Here is a 27,399-nt window from a genome sequence, read left to right as displayed (position 1 = left end):
AATATTTGATAAATCAAATATTTATTCATGGTAACTTACAAACTAGAAATAAAAGGAAACTTCCAAAGTATAGAGAATATCATACTTAATGGTAGAATGTTGAAAAGATTCCTTCTAATATTGAAAACAATATACTACCCACTGTTATCTCTTCAACAATTTACTGAAAATCTTAGCCATTACAATAAGAAAAAAGTGTCAATATTTAAGAAGAATATATATATGCCTACCAATATTCTTGGATAGTATGACTGACTACATAGAAAATCAAAAGAACTGACAGATAAATTACTAGAATTTCCAAGTGAGTTCAGCAAGGCTGCTGACAACAAATTGATATATCAACATTTAATTGGTTTTCCATAATGACTAAATAACAACAAGCAACTATATATTGGTAACAAAAATTAAAAATTAAAATTGAAGAGATTTAGAATAACATAAAAATACTAGCTGCTTAGTAATATATCTAGCAAGGAATATGCAAAATGAACACAAAGCAAGCTATTATTAAGAAAAATTACCAAAGACCTAAATAAAGGGAAGAATATACTACCTTCATGAATTGAAAGACTCAAGGAAAGATGTCAAATCTTCCCAAATCCATCAATATCCCAAAAGTGTTATTTTTCTTTTTTTCAGGGAAGAATCTTAAGTTAATTTAAAAATTTATATGGAAATGTAGAGAACCAAGAAGAGAAATAGGAGATTTTACCAACAGGAGAAAAATATTTGTACAATAAATAGTAATCAAAGGTATCAAAATACATTTTAAAAATTCCTATAAACTAATATAAAAATGACTTATTTAGACAATTCACAAAGAAGATATTTACATGGCTAATATACATGTGCAAACGTGTTAAAATTCATCAATAGCCAGGAAAATGCAAATTAAAACCACCATATACTAATCACTACATACCTCCCCTAAATCATAATTTATAAGGTTAGTGAGGAACCTTATAAATTAGCTTTTTATCAACCATACATTGTTGGTGGGAGTGTAAATTGTTTTAATCATTTTGAGCAGTTCTGAATTTTCTACTGAAGTAAAACATAAACATTCTCTGTGGCCCAGCAGCTAATTCCTAGGCATATGGTCAGCAGAAATACATGTACTGGTGTATCGAAAGACAGGCATAAGAATGCTCAGACCAGTACTATTCATAATATTAAAAACTAGAGACAATCGAAACATTTTTCCATAGTAAAATGGATGAATCAATTGTTGCATAGTATCAGATAATTAGATACTATGCAATAATGAAATAAAATACAGCTGTCTGCTGTATTTTACAGCAGTCTGCTAATATATTACAACAGTCTGCTAAATCTCACTGTATAATGAGTGAAAAGAGTGGAGGAGGCTTGATGAGATTTTTGAAGTGACAATTATGTAATAATGTTCTCTTTCTTGGCTTGGGTAGTGTAGTGGTTACACAGTGTTTCACTTGTAACTAGTGAACCATTCTGTACATTTATATCTTTTGAGTATTTCTCTGCATATCTGCTATAGTTTAAAAATAAAATTAAAACTCTATTTCTCTTAACTGTTTAAAGCACCCCACAATACTATGTCCAAAATAGTTATAACTCTCCATGAAATAATTTTTATAAATGTAAGCAAACAATACCACTTGATACGCACGTGATGCTTACTACCTTTCATACATTACTTTAGGCACTTTACAAATAAAGTGCATTTGCTCTTCTCAGCAACCATATGAGGCAGATATTATAAACACCTTCATCTTATAAATAAGTAGAGTGCTGCTCAGAGAGACTAACTGGCTCAGGATCACAGAGCTAATCAGTAAGCCACAGTGAACTGTGCCAGATTCCGCACTGTTTACCATTACACGACACTGCCTTCCAGAACAAAACTTCTGAAGTTGAAAGTGTCAGATTTAGTCACTGTGAATGAATTTGAAATGAAATAATGTTTCCTCGATACACTGGAAACTCCTAAAAATATTTCAAGTAGATTGATTTAACATTTTGACATAGATATTTTTCTATTTTGTAAAAAAAATTTTAAAACTCTTTTTCTATGCTTAGAATGATCAAAGATGGATTTTAACATAATGCTTTTGAAACACTGAAACCCCCCCAAAAAAACCAAAACCTGTCATTTAAAAAGCTGGGGTTCAATTTCAACTCTATTAGTTTTAACTTCTGTGAACCTCGATTACCTTGTCATTAAAATGGGCATAATGAATCCTTTCCTAACAGGAAGATTCTGAGAAAGAACTGATTTGACGTTTGTGCTCTGAACTAGACGACTAATATGAAAGCCAATCCAACCGTGTGTGGAGAGAGTGTGTTAGAAATTTTACAACATAAATGTACCTCATTTTAAACTCACACTGAAGAGGGTTAAAAGTCAAAAGTGCTAAATAACTTAAGGCCAGCATTTGGAACTTGAATGTAGAAATTTAGGTTACAAGGTTAGTTTTTCTTGAAAAAAGTTTGATCCTTATTGTTTTCTTCCTGTTTTCCCTTCTCTCTCCACATAATCTATGAAAACTAAATTAAAAAAAATAATATATTACTACCATTTAATTCAATAAATATATTTGACCTATATTTTAAAAGACTTATATTAAAGGAGACATATTCTAAATAGGCCATGTTCTCCAATTCACTGTTTCTGACATGAATACCATTTTAGAAGTTTTTATGTACATTTGTTTTCAAGTTTAAGGGTTTGCCCTCTGTCTCTCTCATGCACTCACACAGATACTTAGCAGCAACAAATTAATGAAAAAGAAGATAGTAATTCTCAGCTACTCTATTATTAGGCATTGGATTATTTTTAAATGATCAACAATTTTTCTTAAAAAAATTAAGAGAAATGTATAGAGAAAAATCTAGAATGTCATTCAAGCCTCCTATCATACAAATTTCTGTTTTGTGTCATCCGTTTTAACTTAAAGATTGTTCTTTATTCCAAGCACAGTAAAAAAAGGTCTAGAAAAACAGAAAATAAAAATTACTAAATAATTTAAATGACCAATACATTTTCCAAATCAAACTAAAACCAAATTGAAATTATTTTTATTTCATTGAAAAACAAGAACACTAGTCTGAAGGACATGGAAATATACTGTATTTTTATCACAGGGAAAACAACTTTTTCCCTAAATTTAATGATCTTTTCTAAATCAAGGGATTCTTTAGACTTCTGTATTAACTGCAGCATCTCCTTTAACAAGAATGCATCTACACTTTTGTAAATGACTGAGTTCTTTCATCTGGCTGGACACAGCTGGCAAGTGGCATAATGGGAAAGGGAAATGAAAGTTTTTTTTTTCCTCCTGAAAAACCAAGAAATGTATAAATCATATTGAAACTGAAGCATTTGTTGCTTGTATTACTGCGCAAAATACACATCTTAATACACACAGTGTTTTCTACTGTTTTATGAATAAATGATATTATAGCATATTTTAATTTAAAAAGTCTATGATGGGTGGTTTCCTTAAACACTATTTGAGTAAATATAGTGTTACTATAGTGTTAAATATGCACATATTTAACTTGAAAAATTAAACCAAACTAGTTCTAAAACAGAAAGTTTAAAGTGCTCAAACCAATAAAATATATTGAGTAAAACACATTTAGTTTATGGAGAAAAGTCTCAAATAGTTGTCAGGCAGCTTGCCAGCAAGTTTTCTTATGAAAACTCTGAAACACATATGAAAGCTGGAAGGAACTCTGAGCTCAACTAAGACTCTCGTTTTGGACATGAGGACACTGGTGCCCTGAGAAATGATTGGTCCACAGTTACTCAAGCAGGAAAGCTGGGCTATCTCTCTCCTCACTTCAGGGACAAGCTGGTCTCCTTAGCTGTGCCAAAGGCAAGGGAGGGCAACGCAATAGGATTGAAGGAAGAATCTAACGAAGCAATTAAAAAATGGAACTCTTTCTCTTTTTATTTTCTAATTTTTATCTCACCTTTAACTTAAATATCAGGCAAAAATAAATAGATACCCATAATTTTTCCATTGCATACATAATAAACTTGTGGTGAGAAAAGTTGAACAGTTCTACAGTATTTACATCCCAGAGGCTTCCATTGTTGTTTTTATTTGAATTTGTAGACATTTTCAAAAAGTGTGTGTAAATACGTATATGTAGCTATACAAATGCTAACATAGCTTTTTCCCACTTGTCACATCTTGAAAATCATTCCAGATTGTTCATGTAGATCTCGCTTATTCTTTTAAATAGCGATATGATATTCTAGTCTACGGATTTAAAATAATGAACTCAACAACTCACCTATTATTAGTTTAGGTAGTTTCTGAGTTTTTATATTACAAAGAAGGCAAAAATAAACATTATTTGATATGTTCTTAGACTAAGATTTACTAAAGAGTCAAAGAATATGTAAAATATTGAAATTAAGTATCTTTATTTTAGATATCAAATTTTGACCAGTTTAGGGAAGATCTCCTGAAGAAGGGAATGGCAACCCACCCCAGTACTCCTGCCTGGAAAATTCCATAGGCAGAGGAGACTGGTGGGCTATAGTCCATAGGGCCGCGAAGAGTTGGACATGACTGAAGTGACACAGCACACAAGCACAGGTATATACTAATCTCCTATGTCTATATCTGAACCCATGGAAATACCTCCTCACCCCAAACTAACCCTGGACTCCATCGGCCATCTCAAAGGAAAAGAAGAATATTCTTAAAACTCTCAAAGATCCTTTAGTATATTTAAATCATGTATAAGCTTCTGTTTTGAACAAAATCTTTTTGTGTGTGTTTGAAGCAGCAAGTAGGTAAAGATGATTTTCATCATGTAGAAAGGACGTCTATTATATTTATTTCTATGTTAATTAGGAATCTAAAACACAAAAGCTAATAAGAAGAAAAGAATCTGAGCAGGAATTTTAATGAAAAATTTTATGCAAATTCACCAGCTACTAGAAAGGAAAAACTAAAGCAAACACACTTCAAGTTTTATAAGAGGAAACGCCATCAACGTCTTATTACCAATCTTAATTTTTCCATCTTCTCCTTATAAATGCAAGAAAGAGAAGAAAAGGAGACAGGAAGGAAGGAAGGAAGTATGGACGGACAGGAAAGGATGGAAGGGTATGAATAAAACAAGCTTTATTTACTAATATATTGACTAAGGCTGTTATTTTCATGCTTCTTTACTGTATGTAAATAAATGTACAAAGCATCCAAGAAAGGATTTTAATTTTGAAATACTGGGGTATTTATTTACACACTAGTATATTAAGTACCGTCTATAGGGTCGCACAGAGTCGGATACGACTGAAGCGACTTAGCAGCAGCAGCAGTATATTAAGAATTGTATATTCCTTAATAGACTTCTGTGTGTTTTGTGTCATGTTATTTTTAGGTTTATCTGAAGCTACCAACCTTGCTCCCTATTCTCCACACTTGAGATGTTAACTGTAAATCAACAACCAAGGAGATGCCAGCAAGAATGCTCTGACCCAAGGAGGATCCTACAAGTAGATACTCAATGGACAATGAATTCGCCAAAAACATTCTTCTTCTGAGGATTTCTCCAACTTAGTTATTAACACATGTTCAGTCATTCTCTAAAGAAACCAGAATTGGAGCAGAGGAGATATTAAAGTGAAATATTACATAAAGCCTAAAACAACGATTGGCATTTAGGAAAAAGACACTTGTCACATTAAAGTCTCCAGATACAATGAACTCAAAGCATGTCCCTTTACTGTCTGAAGGGGTGGTACAGCCATGGGCATGTGCATGTCAGCCTCAGAGGAGAGAAATGGGGGGAGGACACATGGTCTTCCCTGGGGAGCCATAGTCCACCTATAGAGAAATTGCCCAAAGCCCAGGGACTTGTTTCTGTTTTCCCTTGACAATGAGGGCATTTTGGAGGTGAAATTATATAAATCTGGATAATTGAATACAGGTAAACTTTTAAGTGAAGTAGAAGAAATAAAGGATGGGAGAGGTGGAAGAATAAAAAGAGTTTAATGCTAATGAGTCACTATTAACCTATCACAGTGAAGCACAGAATCTGGAAAGGAAAAAGGCATCCTACAAGTATTCCAAGATCTTCATCTTAAAGCAGAGGAAATTGAGGCCTCCAAAGTTGAAGAAATTTGCCTTAACTCACACAGTTCTTCTGAGCCACTTTGGGATATTGGTTTCATGACACAAAGGACATTCCTGCCATATGACACTGCATCAGTGGTCAAGCCCATCACAGTTTAGGAAACATTCTTGCTTGTACCAACTGGCTACTGGCATCTGGGGTTGCTGTCAAGGTTCTTGAAGGACTCTTGCTTTTTGGAACTCTTATGGTTCCAAGTTCAAGTGATGATGGAGAAACTACCAATGCACTAATTTAATTCACCATCTCAAACCTGTACAATAGCTTAATCAACCAATGGAAAAACTTTGGCTCCCTTAAACATTATATTTTTTACAGGTATCACTACAAATATATTATCCACATCTTGACATGTAGAAAGCATATAGTAATTTTTTAAAATAAAAGTCTGACACTCACATTTTTATATACAAATAGAATTTTTTAAATTCCCAAATAAGAATGCTATAAAAAGTTTGATCAAAAAAAGACTGTAAGAAATAATCCAATACAACCAGTTTCATTTATAGGTGATGAAACTGGAATCAAGCCTGAATAAGGGTGCCCACTGGTCCTGTCTCTATCTGCTGCTCTTTCTAGTGTGCTCCATGCAATCTCTTTCTGGGTACAAATTAAATCATCTAGATAGATACCTAAGTGATTTTTGGGAAAGTATAACTTCCTTGATTATACACTAGAATGTTGACACATTTCATTGCACTCTTCATTCAAATCTCTAATATGCCTGGAATATAGTAGATATTGTCACTTTGGGTTATACATGGGCTTCCCTGATAGCTCAGTTGGTAAAGAATCTGCCTGAAGGAGACCCTGGTTTGATTCCTGGGTCAGGAAGATCTACTGGAGAAGGGATAGGCTACCCACTCCAGTATTCTTGGACTTCCGTTGTGGCTCAGCTGGTAAAGAATCTGCCTGTAATGCAGGAGACCTGGGTTCGATCTCTGGGTTGAGAAAATCCCTTGGAGAAGGGAAAGGCTACCCACTCCAGTATTCTGGCCTGAAGAAGTCCATTCTACATCCCTTTTCCCCCATTTCTCCGCCAAACTTCTGTATCATCACTTTAAAGATTGCTAATATACCAAGTGACTCATTGCTTATATACCAGGTGGCACAATAGTAAAGAATCTGCCTGCCAATGCAGGAGACGCAAAAGACACAGGTTTGATCTCTGGGTTGGGAAAATCCCCTAGAGTAGCAAATGGCAACCCATTCCAATATCCTTGTCTGGAAACTGGCATGGACAGAAGAACCTGGAGATGCAAATAGTCGGACACGACACACACACAATACACCAAGCGTGCATCAGTAAGTTACCTACCTCCTTCAACAAATTACCTGCTACCAGTCAATGTGAGTTAGACCACTTAGAACACCTAATAGGTTTTACATTTAGATGTTCTGAAGTCTGTTCTGATTCTCACTTTCGATACTTCTCTTTAATATAATGAAGACCTTTTGGTCTTGCTTGGGATTAGTTTACTGCTAAATGTATTCCTTTTAATACCATGTTCTGTGAGTCAACATGCAGCTTCCTCTATGATTGAAGCCTGGTTAAGAAAGTCAACTTTGGAAGATTAATTCCTAGTCAGAGGCATTTCCCAGGCAGTACAATCTCACTTTGAGGAAACTTACTTTTTGCATCTGTTTGGGGGTAACAGGTTCCTCTGACTGAAAAGAACATCAGTCAGTGTTCAAAATGCCCTCCTAACTAGATTATACGTCAGGCTGGACTTTAACATCAAAAACTTTTTTCAAAAACGGTTGAAAATACCATATTTGAAATTTACTTAAATTATAATATATGAAGGGTAGTAAATTCTCAGCAAACATTTTAAGTAGGTATTAACTGAGAACTGAGAATGGGGAACTATGTGCTGAACATCATGTAAGGCATTACAAAATGTACTGGGGCAATTATTTTTTCTAAGCTGATGTCTGCTCCTGACATATCTTGGAGTTTTCCATCCTTGCCCTAAGTAACTTGATTCAAAAGAGTTTCTCCCAGTTAATTGGCTGACATATATATAGTCACCACTGATTTTGTCTCACGTTCAACAGAGTACACTCTAAAACCAGACAGCTTACAGTGTCAGGTGAAAAACCTTATAAAGAGAATACAGACTTTGGAGTTGCAACTTGTTAACTTTGGGCTTCTACTTCATACACAAAGCGACTTCATTATATTAGAGAAAATGTCAATCAAAAAACGTAACTACTGACACTCGTCTTTGTTTCACCAGCCAGCAATAAAAGATAAAGCAGAGGAAATGGAGGAGCGGCAGTTAGGCATTTGCAACACACAAAGTCCTTGTTTTCCCTCTAGGCACTGCAGAAAAGCAATTGTCCATTCACAGCACATCCTCTGCATTTCAGGGCTAATATTTTTGCAGTTCTTAACTTGGTACATTACACTCTTAGTTAGTTAATCTCACAAATTTTTGAAATGCATGATGTGTTTCACACCTTGCTTAATCTTACTGTTAACATGACCCAGTTTAAACAATTTCTCTTAATGTTAAGAATAGAAACCTTTGAAAAAATCAAGAAATTTTGGAAACAGAGTAATGGTTTCAAACAATCCTGTCTTGCTTGTTATTGCATAACTTTGAGAAGGGTAATAAGGAAATCCATATTAACCATATATTATTTGAATTGCTCTTACAATAATTTACTCTAGATAGGAACGATTTTTAGCAGAGGTTCTCCTCAACCTACAATAATATTGTGCCATTGAAAACAACATTACCCTGGGTTTAATTGCCCTGCTTGCTGCAACATTTAGTGGTTTATGTATATAAATACATATGCCTGCTTTCAGGGGCAAAGAGGTTTAGTCTAACATTTTAATAGTTACTCTAGCCAAATACATGAAGAACAGAACTTATAGATGGTTAATTAGTTCCCGGGATCAATCACTCAAGTCCATAATTAAATATCTCACTATTTAGTTGCAACTAAATAGCAACTAATAGTTGCTTTCAACTATTGTAGGAGAAGACAATTAGCAAATTTCCAGTGCTAATAAAGAAGTTTTATTCTCCTTTATAAATAATGAGATCTAAGTCATTTGATCATATAACTCAGTGCCTGGATCTCCTCTGTTGACTTCCAAATCCAGAACATGTTTAAAAAAGCAACAAATTGATAAATTGCATTTTCCTCAAGAGTTCATATTTGGGACACATCTTCCATAGGTTTTTTTTTTTACCTTTGGTCTCATTATTAGCTTCTTTCTCCCTTCCTACTAATTTCTTCATCTTCTATCAACCAACATAACAAACTCAAGAGAAAAATGGAATTTCTTTTTCCCTGTTCCACAACCCTCACCAATCTCTTTACCAGTATTTTCCTGTCCTGTCCCACCAAAAAGAAAAACTGACTCAACTCTAAAATTTACATTGGAGAAGAAATATTGCATTCATTAAAAAAAAAAAAAAAAAGCCAAAGAAAAAAAACAACCCTCTCAGGAGGGGCTCAAAGAGCAGTGAAAAGGCCAGAGTGTCTCATTAGGCTGCTTGGAATGAAACAGTTAATTCAGGGTAAGTGATAATGTTTAGTCAGTTCGCCTAGAAAAAGGAAGGAAATTCAAAAGCTGGTTGCTGTAGTAACAATCACAGACCAAAAAATATATACATACAGCTTCATTTAAAATAAAACTCCTGCCATCTCTCTCCTGGGATTCTCTCAAGAAAAATGAGTTGCCGCTGAAATCTGTCGTACCTACCTCAACCATTAAACAAGACATTTAACCATAGTGGCAGTTCTGTGACCTCTGAATGCCGTGAAATCTCTGAGCGCTGCCGCTTGTTCATGAAGACTTGTGCTGCGGAATCCAGCAACTTCATCCAGGATTACAAATATAATTAAGTAAGAAAAAATAAGAAAAAAAGAAAAACAAAAGCACACAGAGAGATCGGGAAGGAAGAAAGGAAGGTAGAAAGAGATTCTCTGTGGGTGAAGACACCACGTTTCTCCCACCCACCGACTGGCTGGGGGAGCAGGCAGCCGGCCTGCTGGGCTGGGAGGTGCTGTCAGTCGCCACAGGCAAGGAAAAGCAGAGACCAATCGGCTTCAACTCTGGCAGCTTACTGGAGTGGAGCCTTTTCTGTTTATGTTTCCTCATTTCAAGAGTGACGTCAAAGGGTTTAGTTTTTCCTCGGCATGTGCTATTAATTTTAAAGTGCTGTGCTATGGGAAGAATGCGTGTGTGTGCCTGTGGTGAGCCTGGGCACCCCACTCTCAGGAGAACCCAAGGCACATTTTCTATTTTCAGGAATAAATTTTAACAATTTAAAATACCTTGTGGCGAGGTGTATCTGAAAACAAAACAAGACGAGAAACACTGAGCTTGATGAGAGAGGCAAAGATTTCTATTTCCCCCCAGTGCGTGTGTATGTACCTTTGCCCACTGGCCAGCTGTTGCTTGTTTTTGAACTCATCCGTTTTTACCCTTCCCTCAAAGAATTGTTAATCTTGATCGCCGTGGAGGCAGACTTGCGCCAATGTGCTGGTGAACAATATTCTGTGCAGTGAAGAACAGAAATTATGTGTATGCTGCTGGTCCCTGCTTTTCTCTCTTTCCTCCAGCTTCTGCGGTGAAGCGTCAAGATTATTCACGCCAGGGAGATCCCTCCTGCAACTCCCCACAGGGACTCATTCAAGAAGCAGGGAACGGGGATGCCACCCAAGCATGCCGGGGGCTTCAGCACGTTCTCGCCCAAACTGTGTGAAGGTACAGTTATTTAGGGAGACTTCCTCTACCAGGGCCCCCAGCTCATCCCTGTATTTCTCTTCCCACTCTGGAAAATCTCGGTCGTGGCCATCTGTTGTTTCTGCCTCCCCCATATCCTCTCCCTTCTCCGCCCCCCTCCCCGCCCCATTCTTCTAACAGAACCTCTTTTTTCCCCCCTACTTTGGAGACTTTCCTTCCTCTAACTAGGGACTGCGTAGCCTTTCCCTTAAGACCCTCCCCTCCAAAAGAACTGTAAGGGGCACGTGACCCAGAGTGACCAATCTGATTTCTCCATTGCCTTAGAACCAGACAATATTTTAGGGGTAAGTGCAACTTTCAAGAAAGGTGAGTCCTTTTTCAAATATGAATACAGATTCCTTGAGAAAGAAGGTATTGGTAGCTGTCTAAGATTCTACATACTAGAGTTAAGTGAGACTGTAGTTGTTGGGGTTCATCTTTGAAGTTGAAGATACAGCAGTGGGAACAAAACAGGTGGTATCTGCTTTCATGTAGTTTAGGTTTTGGAGAAGAGGGAAGATAGGCAATAAAAATAGGTTAATATATAATGCCAGCTGATAATAAGGGCTTTGAAGTAAAGGAAAATAAGGGCACAGAGGTCCATCTGTGTGTGTGCGCATATGCACAAGTGTGTGTTGTTTAAGAAACGATGATTAGGGATGCACGCTTTTAAAGCAAATGGGAGCAAAGGCCTGAATGAAGTAAAAAGCGGTCACCTGTGGCTCTGCTGCCAGGCAGAGGAATAGTGTGAAGGCCTGAGGCAGGTGAATACTTGGCATGTTGAAGAAACAGAAAGGGAAATAGAGTGGCTGGAAGACAACGAATAACCAGAGGAGATGGGTTCAGGGAGATATGTCTGGGGCAAGATCTGGAAGCATCTCACAGGCCCTGTAGAGGATTAGAATTTATCCCCAGGTGGAAAACCTAACAAACTGTTTTGAACTAAAGAAAGCCTATGATTTCCTTTATCTTCTGTGTGGAAAAATAGGCTCTAGGGGAGCCAGAGTAGAGGCAGGGAGACCAATCGTGATGGCATTGCAATAACAGCTTGAAGTTGGGTGTAACCGGTATACAGAATGAGAGGGCCAAATTCTGGAGGAGTGTGTGTGTGTATGTGTGTGTGGACTTGGCAGGATTTCAAGATATGGGGTATGAGAGAGGAACCAAGGATACTTCCCAGGATCCTGGCTTGAACAAACAGAGTTGCCACACACTGACTTGGGGAAGACCAAGAGAAGAACCTGGTTTTGAGATAAACTGAAGAGTGGTTCCGGACCTTCATTCAATAGCAACAAATTGTGACCGATTGCCTACTCTGTACCAGGCACTGTTCTAAGTGTTGGAGATGCAGCGGTGAAAAGCACAAACAGATTAACCCAGAAGCCCTCACCCTCATAAAATTTAGATTCTTCTGAGGGGAGACAGTTTATAATAGGATACTTAATAGCGATAATACTATGGAGGAAAAAATATGACCAGGAAGCGTTATTGGTCAGATGGAGGCTAGCAATTTTAAAATGAATATCTAGGGAGGGTCTCATTACAAAGGTGAAACTTGAACAAGATGAGGAAAGAAGAGGCACAGAGCAAGTGCAAAGACTCTGAGGTAAAAGCATGGTGAGCAGCAGGAGATGGCAATGGGCCTACTGGATGCAGATCAGGTAGGGCATTCTTGATCATTGGAAAGACTTTGGCTTTTATCTGAAAGAAATAGGGTTCTAAGCAGACTAGCCTTTAACAGGCTCACTGTGGTAGTTGTATGGAGGTCAGACTGGATGAAAGGGAACTGATAGAGGGTATTGAATATTGAAATAAAACAAGCCAGACATCACAGTGGTGTCAATGGATGGCTTTCATGGCTACAAGTGGTTGGCTTCTGATTATATTTTGGTTTGGGAAATAATAGGATTTTCAAATAGATTGGACACTAGGGATAAAGGAGGTAGATTAGTGAGTGGAGCCACTAACATTTCGAACATGTTGGGTTCCATTAAATGGAAGAATTGCGCTGGTATTGACCAAGAGTGGGAACAGCCTTTGGAGGGAAGATAAAGAGTTTGACAGTGAATGTGTTACCTTTGCCTATAGGATGTCTACATGGAGATATGGAAAGGGTAGTTGAATATATAAGCTTAGAGTTCAGGGGACAGTTTTAGGCTATAGATATAACTTTGGAAGTTACTGTATATTCATGGTATTTGAAGCCATGAAGCTGGATATAATTACCAGGGAAATGAGTACAGATGAAAAAGCCTCAGGTACCCCGACATTAAGTAGTCAGAAAATGAGGAAGACCCATCAAAGGAGACTCAGAAGGAGCTCCCAAGAGGTAAGAAATAAGCTAAGACTGGGGTATCCTGGAAGCCAAATGAAATTTTCAATGGTGAGCTTTGTAAAACCAAATTTAGATGAAGGTTGAAAATTGACCCTTGAATTCAAAATGTGTAATTGTTTGTGCCCTTGACAAAATCAGGTTTAGTACGGTAGAAAGGATGAAAGATCAAGAGAGAATGGAAGGACAATTGGGGGTAGACAGCAGCTCTTTCAAGGTGGTTGGCTCCAAAGAGAACAGAGAAATGGGGACAGTAATTGGAAAGAAAGTGAAATCAAGGAAGCATTTTTAACATAGGAGAAATATCAGCATTTTTATGCTGTCAAAAAAAGATCCAGTTGAAAGAAATAATTAATGTTGCAAGGACAGAGGGAGAAATTATTGGAGCACAAATGGAGTATGTGATAAGCAGAATAACCTGCCAAAGGTGTCCACACTCTAGTCCCTGGAATCAGTTGACTATATTCTATTACATGGTGAAAGGGACTTTGAAGTTCCAATGAAGGTTATGGATTTTAAGAGAGAGATTGTCCTGGATTATCTGGGTGTGCTCAATCTAATCGCATGGATCCTTAAAAGCAGAGAACTTTCTCTGACTGGAAAGAGAGTAGAGATGAAGCAGAATAAGAAGTTAGAGAAATTCCAAATGTCACAAGTATTCAGCACACCACAACTGGCTCTGAGATGTAGGACCTATGTGCAGGGACCAGAGAGAGGCCTCTAGAAGCTAAGGGCTACCCCAGCTGACAGCCAGCAAGGAAAGTCACCTTAGTCCTTCAGCTGCAAGGAGTTGGATTCTTCTGATAACCTGAATGAACTTGGAAATGGATTTTCCTGCAGAGCCTTGAGAAAGGAACACAGACCAGCTGACCCCTGATTTCTAGTCTTGTGAGACTAGAAGGTTCACCTCCAGATCCATGAAAGTCTGGGTTAATTCATTATAGCGGTGATGGAACACTAATTAAGGGTGATTGGCTTTAGAAAGTAGCATGGACGATTCATCCATAGAAACAGGAGGGAAGGCAGAGTGAATAATAGAAGTAGGGCTAGGTGGGTTGTGGTCATGTTGCACAATTGTGAATGAAAGTTCTTTGTGACTTCTAATTTCTTAGTGGAATAGGAATAAGGAGTATTGACTAAGAGAGGTGTAGGTTTGAAATGAGAATATGTGAACTAGTCTTCTGGAGAATAAAGAGCAGTGTTCATTGGTCGAGAGCACTGAGGGCATATTTGGGTTTAGTTGTCATGACTTCAAATAATACCACACAGCATGTTACCTTTACAATATCTATGAGATGTCCAGAACCAAAAGCGAATTGGTATTGAATGTCATGGGTGTGCACAAAATCACTTAGGGAATGAGAATAGACTCAAGGTCTAAACGCTGGGAGCTCCCAATGCTTAGATATTGGGAAATTGAAAATGATCCAGCAAAAGAGACCAAAAAGGAGTATCCACAGAGGTAGATGCATAAGAAGGATATAGTGGTCTCTCAGAAGTCAAGTTTCAACAGTCAGTGTTATGGACAGAATTGTGTCTCCCCTGCACTCACTCCCCCCCCAAACATATTTATGCCCTAATCTCCGATGTGACCGTATTTGGAGTTAGGGTCCATAAGGAGGTTGCTGCTACTGCTAAGTCTCTTCAGTCATGTCTGACTCTGTGTGACCCCATAGACAGCAGCCCACCAGGCTCCCCCATCCCTGGGATTTTCCAGGCAAGAACACTGGAGTGGGTTCATTTCCTTCTCCAATGCATGAAAGTGAAAAGTCAAAGTGAAGTCGCTCAGTCGTATCCGACTCTTAGCAACCCCATGGACTGCAGCCCACCAGGCCCCTGCATCCACGGGAGTCTCCAGGCAAGAGTACTGGAGTGGGTTGCCATTTCCTTCTCCAGTGCATGAAAGTGAAAAGTGAAAGTGAAGTCGTTCAGTTGTGTCTGACTCCTAGTGACTCCATGCACTGCAGCCTACCAGGCTCCTCCGTCCATGGGATTTGCCAGGTAAGAGTACTGGAGTGGGGTGCCATTGCCTTCCCCCCATAATGAGGTTCAGTTCAGTTCAGTCACTCAGTTGTGTCCAACTCTTTGTGACCCCATGATTCACAGCACACCAGGCCTCCTGTCCATCACCAACTCCCGGAGTTCACGCAGACTCATGTCCATCGAGTCAGTGATGCCATCAAGCCATCTCATCCTCTGTCATCCCCTTCTCCTCCTGCCCCCAATCCCTCCCAGCATCAGAGTCTTTTCCAATGAGTCAACTCTTCGCATGAGGTGGCCAAAGTACTGGAGCTTCAGCTTTAGCATCATTCCTTCCAAAGAAATCCCAGGGTTGATCTCTTTCAGAATGGACTGGTTGGATCTCCTTGCAGTCCAAGGGACTCTCAAGAGTCTTCTTCAACACCACAGTTCAAAAGCATCAATTCTTTGGCGCTCAGCCTTCTTCACAGTCTAACTCTCACATCCATACACGACCACAGGAAAAACCATAGCCTTGACTAGATGGACCTTAGTCGGCAAAGTAATGTCTCTGCTTTTGAATATGCTATCTAGGTTGGTCATAACTTTTCTTCCAAGGAGTAAGCGTCTTTTCATTTCATGGCTGCAGTCACCATCTGCAGTGATTTGGGAGCCCCCCAAAAAAAAGTCTGACACTGTTTCCGCTGTTTCCCCATCTATTTCCCATGAAGTGATGGGACCGGATGCCATGATCTTTGTTTTCTGAATGTTGACCTTTAAGCCAACTTTTTCACTCTCCACTTTCACTTTCATCAAGAGGCTTTTTAGTTCCTCTTTACTTTCTGCCATAAGGGTGGTGTCATCTTCATACTTAAGGTTAAATGAGGTCATAAGGGTAGACCCTCAAGCCAGTAGGTATGGTACCTTGTTAGAAAAGGAGGAGACACCAAACCATCCTCTCTTTCCACCATTTGAGGATATAATCAAAAGGCAACCATCTATAAGCCAGGAAGAGAGCCTTCATCAGATATCAACTCTGCTGGCACTGTGATCTTAGACTTTCAGTTTTCAGAAATATGAGAGAACAAATTTCTATTGTTAAATACCCAGACTATGATATTTTGTTATACAACATGAGTGGAGTAATCCTGTCAATTATGTGAGCCAATGAAATCTTGTTTTTGCCTGCAGCCATTTAGGTTGGCTTTTTGTTACTTTTAACAGGGAGTCCTAACAAATTGAGTATGGTGTCAATGTTTCTGAGAGGGGACACTTCTCTCCCTGCTATAAATACTTCACCACTTGCAGCTCGAGAAAACTTTAAGGATTATATATATATATATATATATATATATATATATATATATATATATACCTGTCTAATCATCTCTACCAAGCATAGTAATATCCATCTGAGACTACTGTGTTTAAAATACTAGCTGGTATTCTGAGGCATAATTATTTAATACATACTTTGGAGTCTTCTTTGAAACACGATATTTGAAGTGACCACATTTTCTGAAATTTATTAGTTATAAAAATAATCTTAAAGGAGTTACCTTATTCTAGTCCTTTCATTTTCTTCCCAAATCCTCTTAAATAGCCCATGACTCATAGAAATGACCACTCTTTGTCGTTTTCTCTCCTTTATAATTCAACTCTCTATTTTCTCTATTAATAGATAGAAAATATTATTTTTCTCTTGCTGCATTTCTAGGAAGATAAATTTCTCAGTGTCCTTACAGATGTTAAAAATTTGTTCAAGAAATACTGAGTATTTATCACAGGCAGAACCCAGGGGTTAATGTTCAACATACTACTGGGGAATGACAGAGATCAAGAGGATGTGGTCTCTAACTTTAAAAGTTATATACTTGGCTTTAAAAATAAGACTATGTTTTATAATAGTAATGAGAGGAAAGATGCAACAAAGGCTCTGAAAGTAAAAAGACACAATGGAAATTCAGAGAAAGGAGAGATTACTTCTACATGGGGGAATTTGGGAAGAATGCATAATGATGGAGATTTCATTTATCCTGGAGCAGGAAAACACATGTTAGGTTGAAGGACTGACCTGTTAGTTTAAGTATAATGGGAATATGAGATATGGGAAAGGAATAATATGTTGCAACCCCAACATAGTAGATTAGTGAAAAAGTGTAGAAAGTTAAATCTGGAAACTGACCTTTACTGATTAAGGAATGAGGGATTATTAAAGGCTTGTGACTAGGGAATTAAAATAACACTACTGAATTACTATTAGCTGAATGGTCTCATGCTGGATACAGACAACTAAACTGGTGATTACACTATGGTGAAATATATAATATGAGAGGGGAAGTTCAGGAAAGTTTCAGAGTATTTAGGGAAGAAATGAACACCAAATTTTCAACCCCAAAAGGCTTCTCCCTGAACAAAGCCACATCTGAAGTCTAAAGATAAGTAAAAGATATTCTGGTAAAAAGAAGAATACTTGAGATGAGTAAGGAGAAATACCATTAGAAATAGGGGGTACCAGGGATACATATATACTGCATCCTGAGATGATAACACAAAGATAGGTGAAGATGAGCATGGTTCATTCTTGGGGCCAAAGTGAGCTCAGTGTGACTATAGTGAAAAAAGTGAAGACAGTATGTGGATTTTTAATCATATTCAGAAGTTTGGACTTTCATCCAAGAAAAATGGGGACATAGTGAAGAGTTTTATACAATAAACAGCATGACCAGATCTGTAGTGAAATGTTAGTTTATTGAAATATTAGTTTGACAGTTGTATGCAGACCAGAAAAAGGAAGTCTGGTGGCTTGACCAGAAGAGAAAGTATGGTGGTTTGGAATAGGGTGGTGGTGATGTGGAAAGGGGATATGAGCAGATTTAACAGTTGGTTAGGAAATGTCATCAATATAATTTGATGATGGATTGAAGGTAAGAGATGAGAGATTTACTGTGGGATGAGGCTAAGGAATGAGACTGTCAAGGAAGGCACTCAAGTTTCAGGCATGACAAATGGTGCCGCTTGTTGAGTTAGGTCTGGCAGGGAAGATGTACATTCAGTTTTGACCTCAACATCAAAGTAAAGATGGATACGTTGTTATAAAACTTGGCAGAAAATCTAGGTTTAGAGGTTTTGATACCATGATATTGGTGAAAAAGTCATATGAGCCAATGGGATCATTCAGAAAGTGTGTCTTGCATGATGATAGGAGAGAATCTGGGGAAAAACCAAAAGGAACCCTAATATTTAGGGGTAGACAAAGAGAAGCCTATAAAAATATGGGCAAAGTCGCAACACGAGAAAAACAAAAGAGAATTTGGTGTTAACGGTTTTTAGCTATGGTTTTTCCAGTAGTCACATACGGATGTGAGAGTTGGACTATAAAGAAAGCTGAGCACTGAAGAATTGATGCTTTTGAACTGTGGTGTTGGAGAAGACGCTTGAGAGTCCCTTGGACTGCAAGGATATCCAACCAGTCCATCCTAAAGGAAATCAGTCCTGAATATTCATTGAAGGACTGATGCTGAAGCTGAAACTCCAATACTTTGGCCACCTGATGTGAAGAACTGACTCATTTGAAAAGACCCTGATGCTGGGAAAGATTGAAGGCAGGAGGAGAAGGGGATGACAGAGGATGAGATGGTTGGATGGCATCACTGACTCAATGGACCTGAGTTTCACCAAGCTTCAGGAGTTGGTGATGGACAGGGAGCCTGGTGTGCTGTAGTCCATGGAGTCGCAGAGTCGGACACGACTGAGCAATTGAACTGAACTGAACTGATGGTGTTATGGAATCTAAGGAAAAATGTGTTTAGAGATGGAACGTGTTACTCTGCTGAGAGAGAAACAGAACACCTTTCATACCTAACAATTAGCTATAAGGGCCTTCCCTGGTGGCCCAGACAGTAAAGAATCCACCTGTAATGCCGGAGACCTGGGTTGGGAAGATCCCTTGGAGGAGGCAACCCACTCCAGTATTCTTGCCTGGGGAATCCCCATGGACAGAAGAACCTGGAAAGCTACAGTCCAAGGGGTCCCAAAGAGTTGGACATGACTGAGCAACTAAGCACAATTCGCTATAAACATTATAACATTATGGAATTGATGTGTCGCTGTTGCTGTTTAGTTGCTCAGTTGTGTCTGACTCTTTCTCGACCCCAAGGATTATAGCCCGCCATGCTCCTCTGTCCATGGGATTTCCCAAGCAAGAATACTAGAGTGGTTGTCTTTTCCTTCTCCAGGGATCTTCCCAACCTAGCGATCAAACCCACATCTTCTGCATTGCAGGAGGATTCCTTACCATTGAGCCACCAGGGAAGCCTAAATAAATAGAAAAATAAACCAATGGAACATAATAAAGTCTAAAAGAGAATCGACTTGTACCAGAACTTAGTACATGATAAAGATGGTATTTTAAATGAGTGAAGAAAGAATTTACTTAGTAAATGATGTTGAGGCAAGGCCACTCATTTGCAACATACAACATCCAAACTATTTGAACTTAGACTCATTCTAAAAAACATTTACAAATAGAAACTATAGTTAACGACTAACACATGACCAATCAAAATGTTAAAATTGTTGGAAAATATATGATTGGATGGAGACATGTGATCTCAAAGTAGTGAAGACCTTCCTCAAAAAGACAAAACAGCAAAGGCCACAAAGGAAGTTGATAAGGTATCTTACACCAAAATTAAAGTCTTCTGCACGATACAAGCCACTGAAATAAAGTGTAAGGCCAAGGGATAGTTTTAAATATATTTTCAACCTATATAAAACATACATGATATGTATTAAACATATGTAATATGATATATTTTTTAAAAGAGGATCTGGGGGAGAAAAAGGAGCACCAGTATTTAAGAGGTAGGCAAAGGAAGAGAAGCCTGCAAAAATATGGGGGGAAAGTAGCAACTTAGGTAGAAAAGAACCTAAAAAAGAACGTGTATCATAGGACCCCTCAAAACTGTGTTTTGAGAAAGGGGAAACACCCACAGTTTCAAATTTCAGAAGTTTTAAGACTTTAGAAAAAGAGGTATAACCTCTAACATCCTCAGGGGATGCTGACCAGCTCATCAGCCTCTGAGCCTATCTCTCCTGGTTCAAAGCCCCTAGGGTTCTAATCCTCGTGCTCAATCTGATCCGAGCCTTCTGGCACACGCCACCCTTCCAAATTACAACTCGCTCTTCCTGACAACTGATGCTATTTTCTTTTTTTTTTTTTCTGATGCTATTTTCTATACCAGCTTCTCCTTTCTGCTTCATTGTAACCCTATCTGCCCATCTGAATCCTTCTCCTTTGGGGCGAGAGAATAGTGAGGGCAATGAAAGCACATCTTAATACCTTTGAAAATGGAATTTTTACTTCTTTGCAGGAAAGCTATTGGTAAGTATAAAGTAAATAATAATATTTACAAATATTTTCTGAGTGCCTACCATGAGCCAGGGCTTATATCATCAGCAAAAAATACATTAAGAATGAATTACTTAAATTTGACAGAAGAGAAGTATGGCCCCCACTACCAGATTTCCTCCTATGCATTTAAGATCATTTTCTCTTTTCCTCATACCACTGCTGTTCTTTCAGCAAAACTATTTCCTAAATCAGCTTTTCGAGATCGTTCCTCCAAAGTGCTAATTCAGCCTGAAACCATGGCAAAAACATCAAACAGAAAGAACAACTGGAAAGCAAGAAGTAAAGAACTTCTAAACTCTAGCATTTAATGTTTAACATTAACCATTCCCCACCGGGGCGAATTTGTAAATCACAATTTAGCTTCAGTAACACACTTCCTCCTGTGTAATTGGACTCCTTCTCAGCCTGCAGGCATCAGGAGATCTTTCTGCAACTCTGCCCTCCCCACCTTCATCCAGCTACCTGTGAGCATACCTCAGGTAGCTCCTTGGCAGCATTTTCTAATCCAGTTCTCCACTCATTTTCCATTCATTTTGGGGGCCCATTTTTCATTCTTCTGCTCTCTGCTATCCAACGTAGGCACTGTTACCATCTCATCACCTGATTTTCAGAAAGTGTCTATTGTGAAAATAGCAGTTATCTGATAACCTACTCTACACTGAAGTTTTTATAGGAGGCAAAAAGCTTGCATTGCTATTTATTTGTAACGTGGAATTTTCTAATCTAGAGATGTGTTATGGGCTGTGTTGTGCCCTCAAGTCCATAGACTGAAGCCCTAACCCAAGAACCTCAGAATGTGACTACATTTGGAGCTAGAGCTTTTAAAGAGGTAATTAAGTTAAAATGAACTTGTAAGAATGGGATCTTAATCCCAAATCAGGTGTCTTTATTAGAAGAGGAGATTAGAACACTTATAGTTAGCAGAGGGGAAGACATCTTTTTAACATCCAAAAGAGATGCCTCAGAATAAAACCAGCCCTGCTGACATCTTGGTTTTGAATTTCTGGCCTGCAGAACTGTGAGGGTTTCTGTTGTTCAAGCCATCAGTTCATGGTATTTTGTTAGGGTAACCCTAACAAAATAATAGATGGCAGAACAGAGATTCCAAGGCAAAGACTTTGAGGGAATTTGCTTCCTCAAAAACAAGAGGTAAAAAGGTCTTGTGTAATGAACTGCTAGTGTGTTTCTTTTCATTGAAACACATATATTTCATATATTTTCCCATAATTTTCATTTTGCTTTTCCTATTGATTAAATTTTTATATTGGTAAATTTTTTGCATTTGTAACACAGAAATTATAATTTTAAAGTCCTAACTTATTAAAAATAAGTTAATGGTTAATTATGTTCTTTGCATTGTTATATCAGGATTGCTTTGAATCACAATTGCCCTGAGAGCATTTAAAATAGAGATTCTGTTTATATTAATAAATGTTTACTTTTATGCATTTTTTGAAAAGCTGGAGTTTTTTGAGCTATTTATGAAAGTTTCCAACATTAAACAAAATTTCTCATTGCAAAGGTTCAGATTCATAATAAAAATTTTAAAACTAAAGTTTGATTATTAACCTTACAGGAATCCCTAAAATAGCAAGCTGTATCAGGGCATTTAAAACCTGAATTCCATTTAAGGAAAGTTCAACTCACATATTATTTTTTGGTAGTCTTCTAGTAAGTAGGAAAGCATTTTATTTTAGGAAAGCACATACACAGCTTTCTTAAGTATTCAGTAAAGCAGAGAACACTTTGCAGAGACTTTTCAGTAAAGCAGAAACCACTAAAAAGGTCCATATAATCAAAATTATGGATTTTCCAGTAGTCATGTACAGATGTGAGAGTTGACCATAAAGATGGCTGAGCACCGAGGAATTAATGCTTTTAAATTGTGGTGCTGGAGAACACTCTTGAGAGTCCCTTAGACTGCAAGGAGATCAAAGCTACAGGAAAGTCAACCCTGAATACTCACTGGAAGGGCTGATGCTGAAGATAAAACTCTTAATATTTTGGCCACCTGATGTGAAGAACCAACTCACTGGAAAAAGACTTTTTGATGCTGGGAAAGACTGAAGGCAAAAGGAGCAGGAGGTGGCAGAGAATGAGATGGTTAGATAGCATCACCGACTCAATGGACAGGAATTTGAGCAAACCCCAGGAGACAGCGAAGGACAGAGGAGCCTAGCATGCTGCAGCCCATGGAGCTGCAGAGTCAGACCTGACTTAGCAACTGAAAAACAACAATATACTTCCATTAGGCAGTAAGCTTTACGATGACATTGGACCAAGTCTAACTAGATATATGTTCCCAGCACCTAATACAGAACCTGATGCCATCAATACATGACTCTCTTTGATGACTGAATTGGTGAACAAGCAAGAGTGGTTAGAGAATTTATGTGTAAGTCAAAGGATATAATTCAAAAAGACTGAAAGGAGGTCTTACAGCTGCATAGCCACTAACCCAGGGGCAGTTAAATTGGGCTGGGAATCCAGATTATGTGAACCCAGGGGACAGAAATTGGATATTTTAATGAGTGACCAATGCATGGGGCTCTTATTTTGCAAGAAGACAAAGGTTTTGATGGGCAAGGGCAGTGGAACAAATATTCCACCTAGCATTAAAATAAAGCTGTAAGAAATTATGTCTCAGGGAGGCTTGCTAGCAGCCGGAGACTCCACCTTTACATTTATTTGGGAGACCTCAGAAGAACAATGGGAACACATGCAGAACTGGCATAATGTGGGTGTATGCAGTAAAAGGAGAAGTAGATACTTCTAATGATAGCAAACCAGATATTTCCTGAGAAACAGATCCTTGTGTTAAGGGAGGGGCCAATTTATTCATCTCAGGTCTCTTATCTCAGTGTCACTAACTGGCTTTACCCAGTCACTCAAGAAATAGAACAAGGGTGTGCATCTTGCAGCTTCATGCTTAAGGAGATGACGAACTTTTAATATTATCAGATCTACCTAGATATGGCTAAGTCCATACCAAATAAACTTCAGAATCTCTCTGATTAAAAAACAACAACAACAACAACAACAACAAAACCCAGGGGCATGTGATGACTTTCTTCTTCAGATTTACAATCATACTATGGTGACTTTGAACATTTATCTGAAGAGAGGGGCAAGTGGAGATGCTTAGGTACAGTGTGGATCTGCCATGTTGGCCATAATTCATGTGTTATGTGAAATTTTTTAAAAAGTGTTTAAGTCAAATAAATCACATGCAAAATTAAATAGTGGCATGAAAACTATTTCCAGTGTTTAGTATGTGAACATAAAGACGCATACATACAGCATTTTATATGACTTTCAGCTTACTTATTGAGGTAGACATCTGTCAACAGGAAAATATTCTTGATTCTCAGGTTAAAGAATAGCCTGGGACATGTTTTAACAAGAGATTGAAAATAAGGATGCATTTTTCTCTAGAGTGGTCAATTGTTTTCCCCTATTATCTCCTATGCCTGGCAACTGCCATGACACAATTTCATTACCACATTTTCTATGTGACATGATCTTAAATCAATACAGACTTTCCCACCTTCTCCAAATCACAACACCTGGCTGACCAATGAATCAGCAGCAGGGGCTTTTAACTTTTTCATTTCTTAAGCTATAAAATTGATCCAAATATATCATTCCCTGAGTCTAATAGAACAATAGTAATAGTGTGTATCCTCAGTTGTGTCCAACTCTTTACAACCCAGTGGCCTGGAGCCCACCAGGCTCCTCTGTCTATAGAATTTCCAGGCAAGAATACTGGAATGGGTTGCATTTCCTACTTCAGGGGCTCTTCCCCACCCAGGGATCGAACACCAAGTCTCTTGCATCTCCTACATTGGCAGGCAGATTCTTTACCCACTGAGCCAGGACCTGAGCAAACAATTAGAACAATGGAAAGCTTTTAATTCTTTCCCAGGATTATTCCCCAAGGCTATGCCAGAACTCTCACCCAGTTCCACTGAGAATTCATGGAATTTTTCTAGCTGGCATCTCTACATTTAACATTGAGTTCAGAACAAATTGCAGCCCAGGGAATTCCTTAACCCCCAAGGGGTCCTTCTCCCCTGACTCCCACTGAAATCACCATGAATTTCCCATTCCTGGTCATAACCTACATCAGCTTTCTTGAATGGGTTCTTGTTTCCAGACAACTTGTTTCCTTCCCCTCTCTTCCTCTGAACGCACTCCTTTCTTCTTGCCGTGACAGCTCTCTCACCCTGATTAAAGCATCAGGCTGTAGAACACTTACTTCTCTCAGTTATCTCCATTTCCCCCTAGTTTGCCCCCTTTTTGGTTACCAGCCTGCAAGGCTGTTATGATATTCAGTTTCTGGGAATTCTTGCTTTCTTGTTTATCATTCAATTGTAAATATGTCTCAGGAAAATTCCATCTTATGTTTGACAACATTTTGTTTTCTCCCAAAGCAGGGGTTAAAATGCAAATTTATGATAGGAACATTTTCTCTTATTTTCATAGATAGTATTACAGCTTTAAAAAAAGCTAGAATGCTAAAGGTATCTGAGACTCCTACCTGGACACAAATGGTCCATATTTATGATTGTTTGTTGTATATTTTGTATCCTTCATCGTGCAAATCCTGGTTTCCTGCATGTGATAGGTACTCAATTATTCAACACTTTTCTCAAACATTTTCCCTCTGCTATTCCTAAATGTAGCGTCAGATTGGTTAGCCAGCCCACTGTATCTGCAGAGAATACGTAACCTTAGCATGTACTGCATTCGTCTCCATGGATACCAAATTTCTGTGAATGGCACTTAAGAGTGAAAAAAATCTATAGAGGAGAAGCTGAATTTTGCTCATTCTTTCAATTCAGGTCCTTGTCATCCTGATCCTTTTTTTCCTCCTACATTTTCCATCCCTTGCTACGTAGGGCAAGGATCCTGGCACACTTCATGTAGCAGACGACCCGTGTACTAGGATCACAGGAAATCATATTTGTATCTTTTTGGCTGCTCTGTGAGCATCAACCCATGGAAGCAAGCTGCTGCAAGAAATGAGGCAGTAAAAAATCTAAGTTTATTGTTGACAAACTCTAACCAGGGATCCCCAACCTGAGGAGCTTGGAAACCTGGAGTTTAGTAAAAACAGTAAATGTAGAGAGGGAGAGGAATCTTGCAGTTTTTATATCTTTGAAAAGCTAAATTGAAATGATAAGTCTTCACAGCCCCCCAGAATTGTCAAAGTTCTTCATATTTGGTAGGAACAGTATTAACTTAGTTAGCAAATCCCCATTTACAATCTTGTGTTTCTTAAAGTTGTGATAGATTATTACTTCTGTCCTTAAATAATAAAAATAGAAAACATGTCTATTACTGTAGTGAAAGTGGATATATTTGTGTGATATAAAGAGAAACCTAAGGAGGATGTCAATTTTAGTTAAGGTAGTATGCAGTTGTCGTCGTCTTCTTTTTTTTTTTTTTCCTAAAGAACAGGTGGTCCATTTATTTGCCTACTTTATTTTTTTATTTTATTTATTTACTTATTTATTTTTACTTTACAATACTGTATTGGTTTTGCCATACATTGACATGAATCCGCCATGTGTGTATATGAGTTCCCAATCCTTATAGATGCAATCTTTCAAAATTGCAGTGCCCGTTAACAAAAAAGAAAATGGCCCTTGATGATCAAAATATTTTTTAAAAGTAACTGTTTTTACCTAATGACTTTCTTATTGTTTGGTGGTCTGTATGTTCTATTTTAATGCCTAACTTGCTTAAGAGCAACAGAGACACTAAAGGTAATTTCTGACATATTGTCATCTGGGCTATTTGTTTAATTTGAATGGAAGAAGAGGACAAAAATCTCAGACCGTTAGGTGATGATGGGCCTCACTCAAAGGCCCCATGGCAAGACACTGCAGGGCTTGGGCATGGGCCCCTAAGAGACTAAAGTGGAAGAGAGCAAGGAGATGAATGCCCCACAGAGGCCACTGGAACTGCTGGCAGCTGTGGCTTGGAGCATGGTGCCACCTGTTCCTCAGTCTTCATGGCTCTCAATGTACAGCCAGTTGGGTCTTCCTGGCAGGATGCTAATGAAAGGAAGGAAGGGCAACCTGCTAGGGAATAAATGTTCTTTAGGGATCAGTTTGGATTATGCTGGGGTCAAGAACAGGGTCCATACCAACAATAGCTCTAATTATCAGATTGTTTTCTTCCCCCCCCACAAAAATATATGCTAAGTTTGAGGTATAAAGAGTTTTTTTCCCCATTAAAAAGAATACATCTTCATATTAAAAAATCATGCTACCAACACTAACAGATAACTACAGGCGAGAATGGTAAAAATTCCTCACTGCATACAGCTGTCAGAGTCAAGGTCCCTCCCACACTGTGGGGATGGCAAAGACAGCAAAAAGGGGTTTGTGAAAACACTTTTGCCTGTGCCATTCTTTCAACATTTTGAAGCAAATCTAATGAGTATCTCTTCTCTTCTTTTCCCAAATCAGGCAAATACTGAAGTCCAGTATTTCTTATTCAGTAGCAGATCACTAACAGATATGCCTGGGAGAGATTCAGGCTTCGTTCCTGATCTAAAACTTAAAGCTGGGAAAAGATAGTCTCAAAAGAGAGCAAAAATGTGTGAAGGGAACTTCAGAAGCCGTCACTCTGGGCACATCCTAACTTCAATATCAACACACCTGGTGAATTTAAAGGAACATAATGTTATTCATCACAATGATGGGAACAGTTTTTGAAAAGGAAGAGTGATGAATTGGATGATATCAACTAATTATATTCCAGAAAATGTCTGTTAACTCAGACAAGATCAAT

General features: G+C 38.2%; 1 protein-coding gene across 3 annotated transcripts in view; it reads right to left on the bottom strand.

Annotated features, from left to right (window-relative positions):
- Nucleotides 1–10,479, bottom strand: part of PDE7B (phosphodiesterase 7B) — a 355,914-nt gene extending 345,435 nt beyond the window's left edge. The window contains exon 1 of one of the 3 annotated variants that reach the window (XM_069598496.1): nt 9,863–10,479. In XM_069598496.1, coding sequence (XP_069454597.1) covers nt 9,863–9,883 — 21 coding nt within the window. In that variant the 5' untranslated portion in view covers nt 9,884–10,479. The remainder of the gene's footprint in view (nt 1–9,862) is intronic. The other 2 variants (XM_069598499.1, XM_069598498.1) reach the window with 2 other exon arrangements.
- Nucleotides 10,480–27,399: the final 16,920 nt, after the last annotated feature.

Source organism: Ovis canadensis, chromosome 8 (assembly GCF_042477335.2).
Source record: "Ovis canadensis isolate MfBH-ARS-UI-01 breed Bighorn chromosome 8, ARS-UI_OviCan_v2, whole genome shotgun sequence".
Classification (NCBI taxonomy): Eukaryota; Metazoa; Chordata; class Mammalia; order Artiodactyla; family Bovidae; genus Ovis; species Ovis canadensis.
The sequence above is the reverse complement of the archived record's forward strand: the minus strand, read 5'-3'. Positions and strand labels throughout refer to the sequence as shown.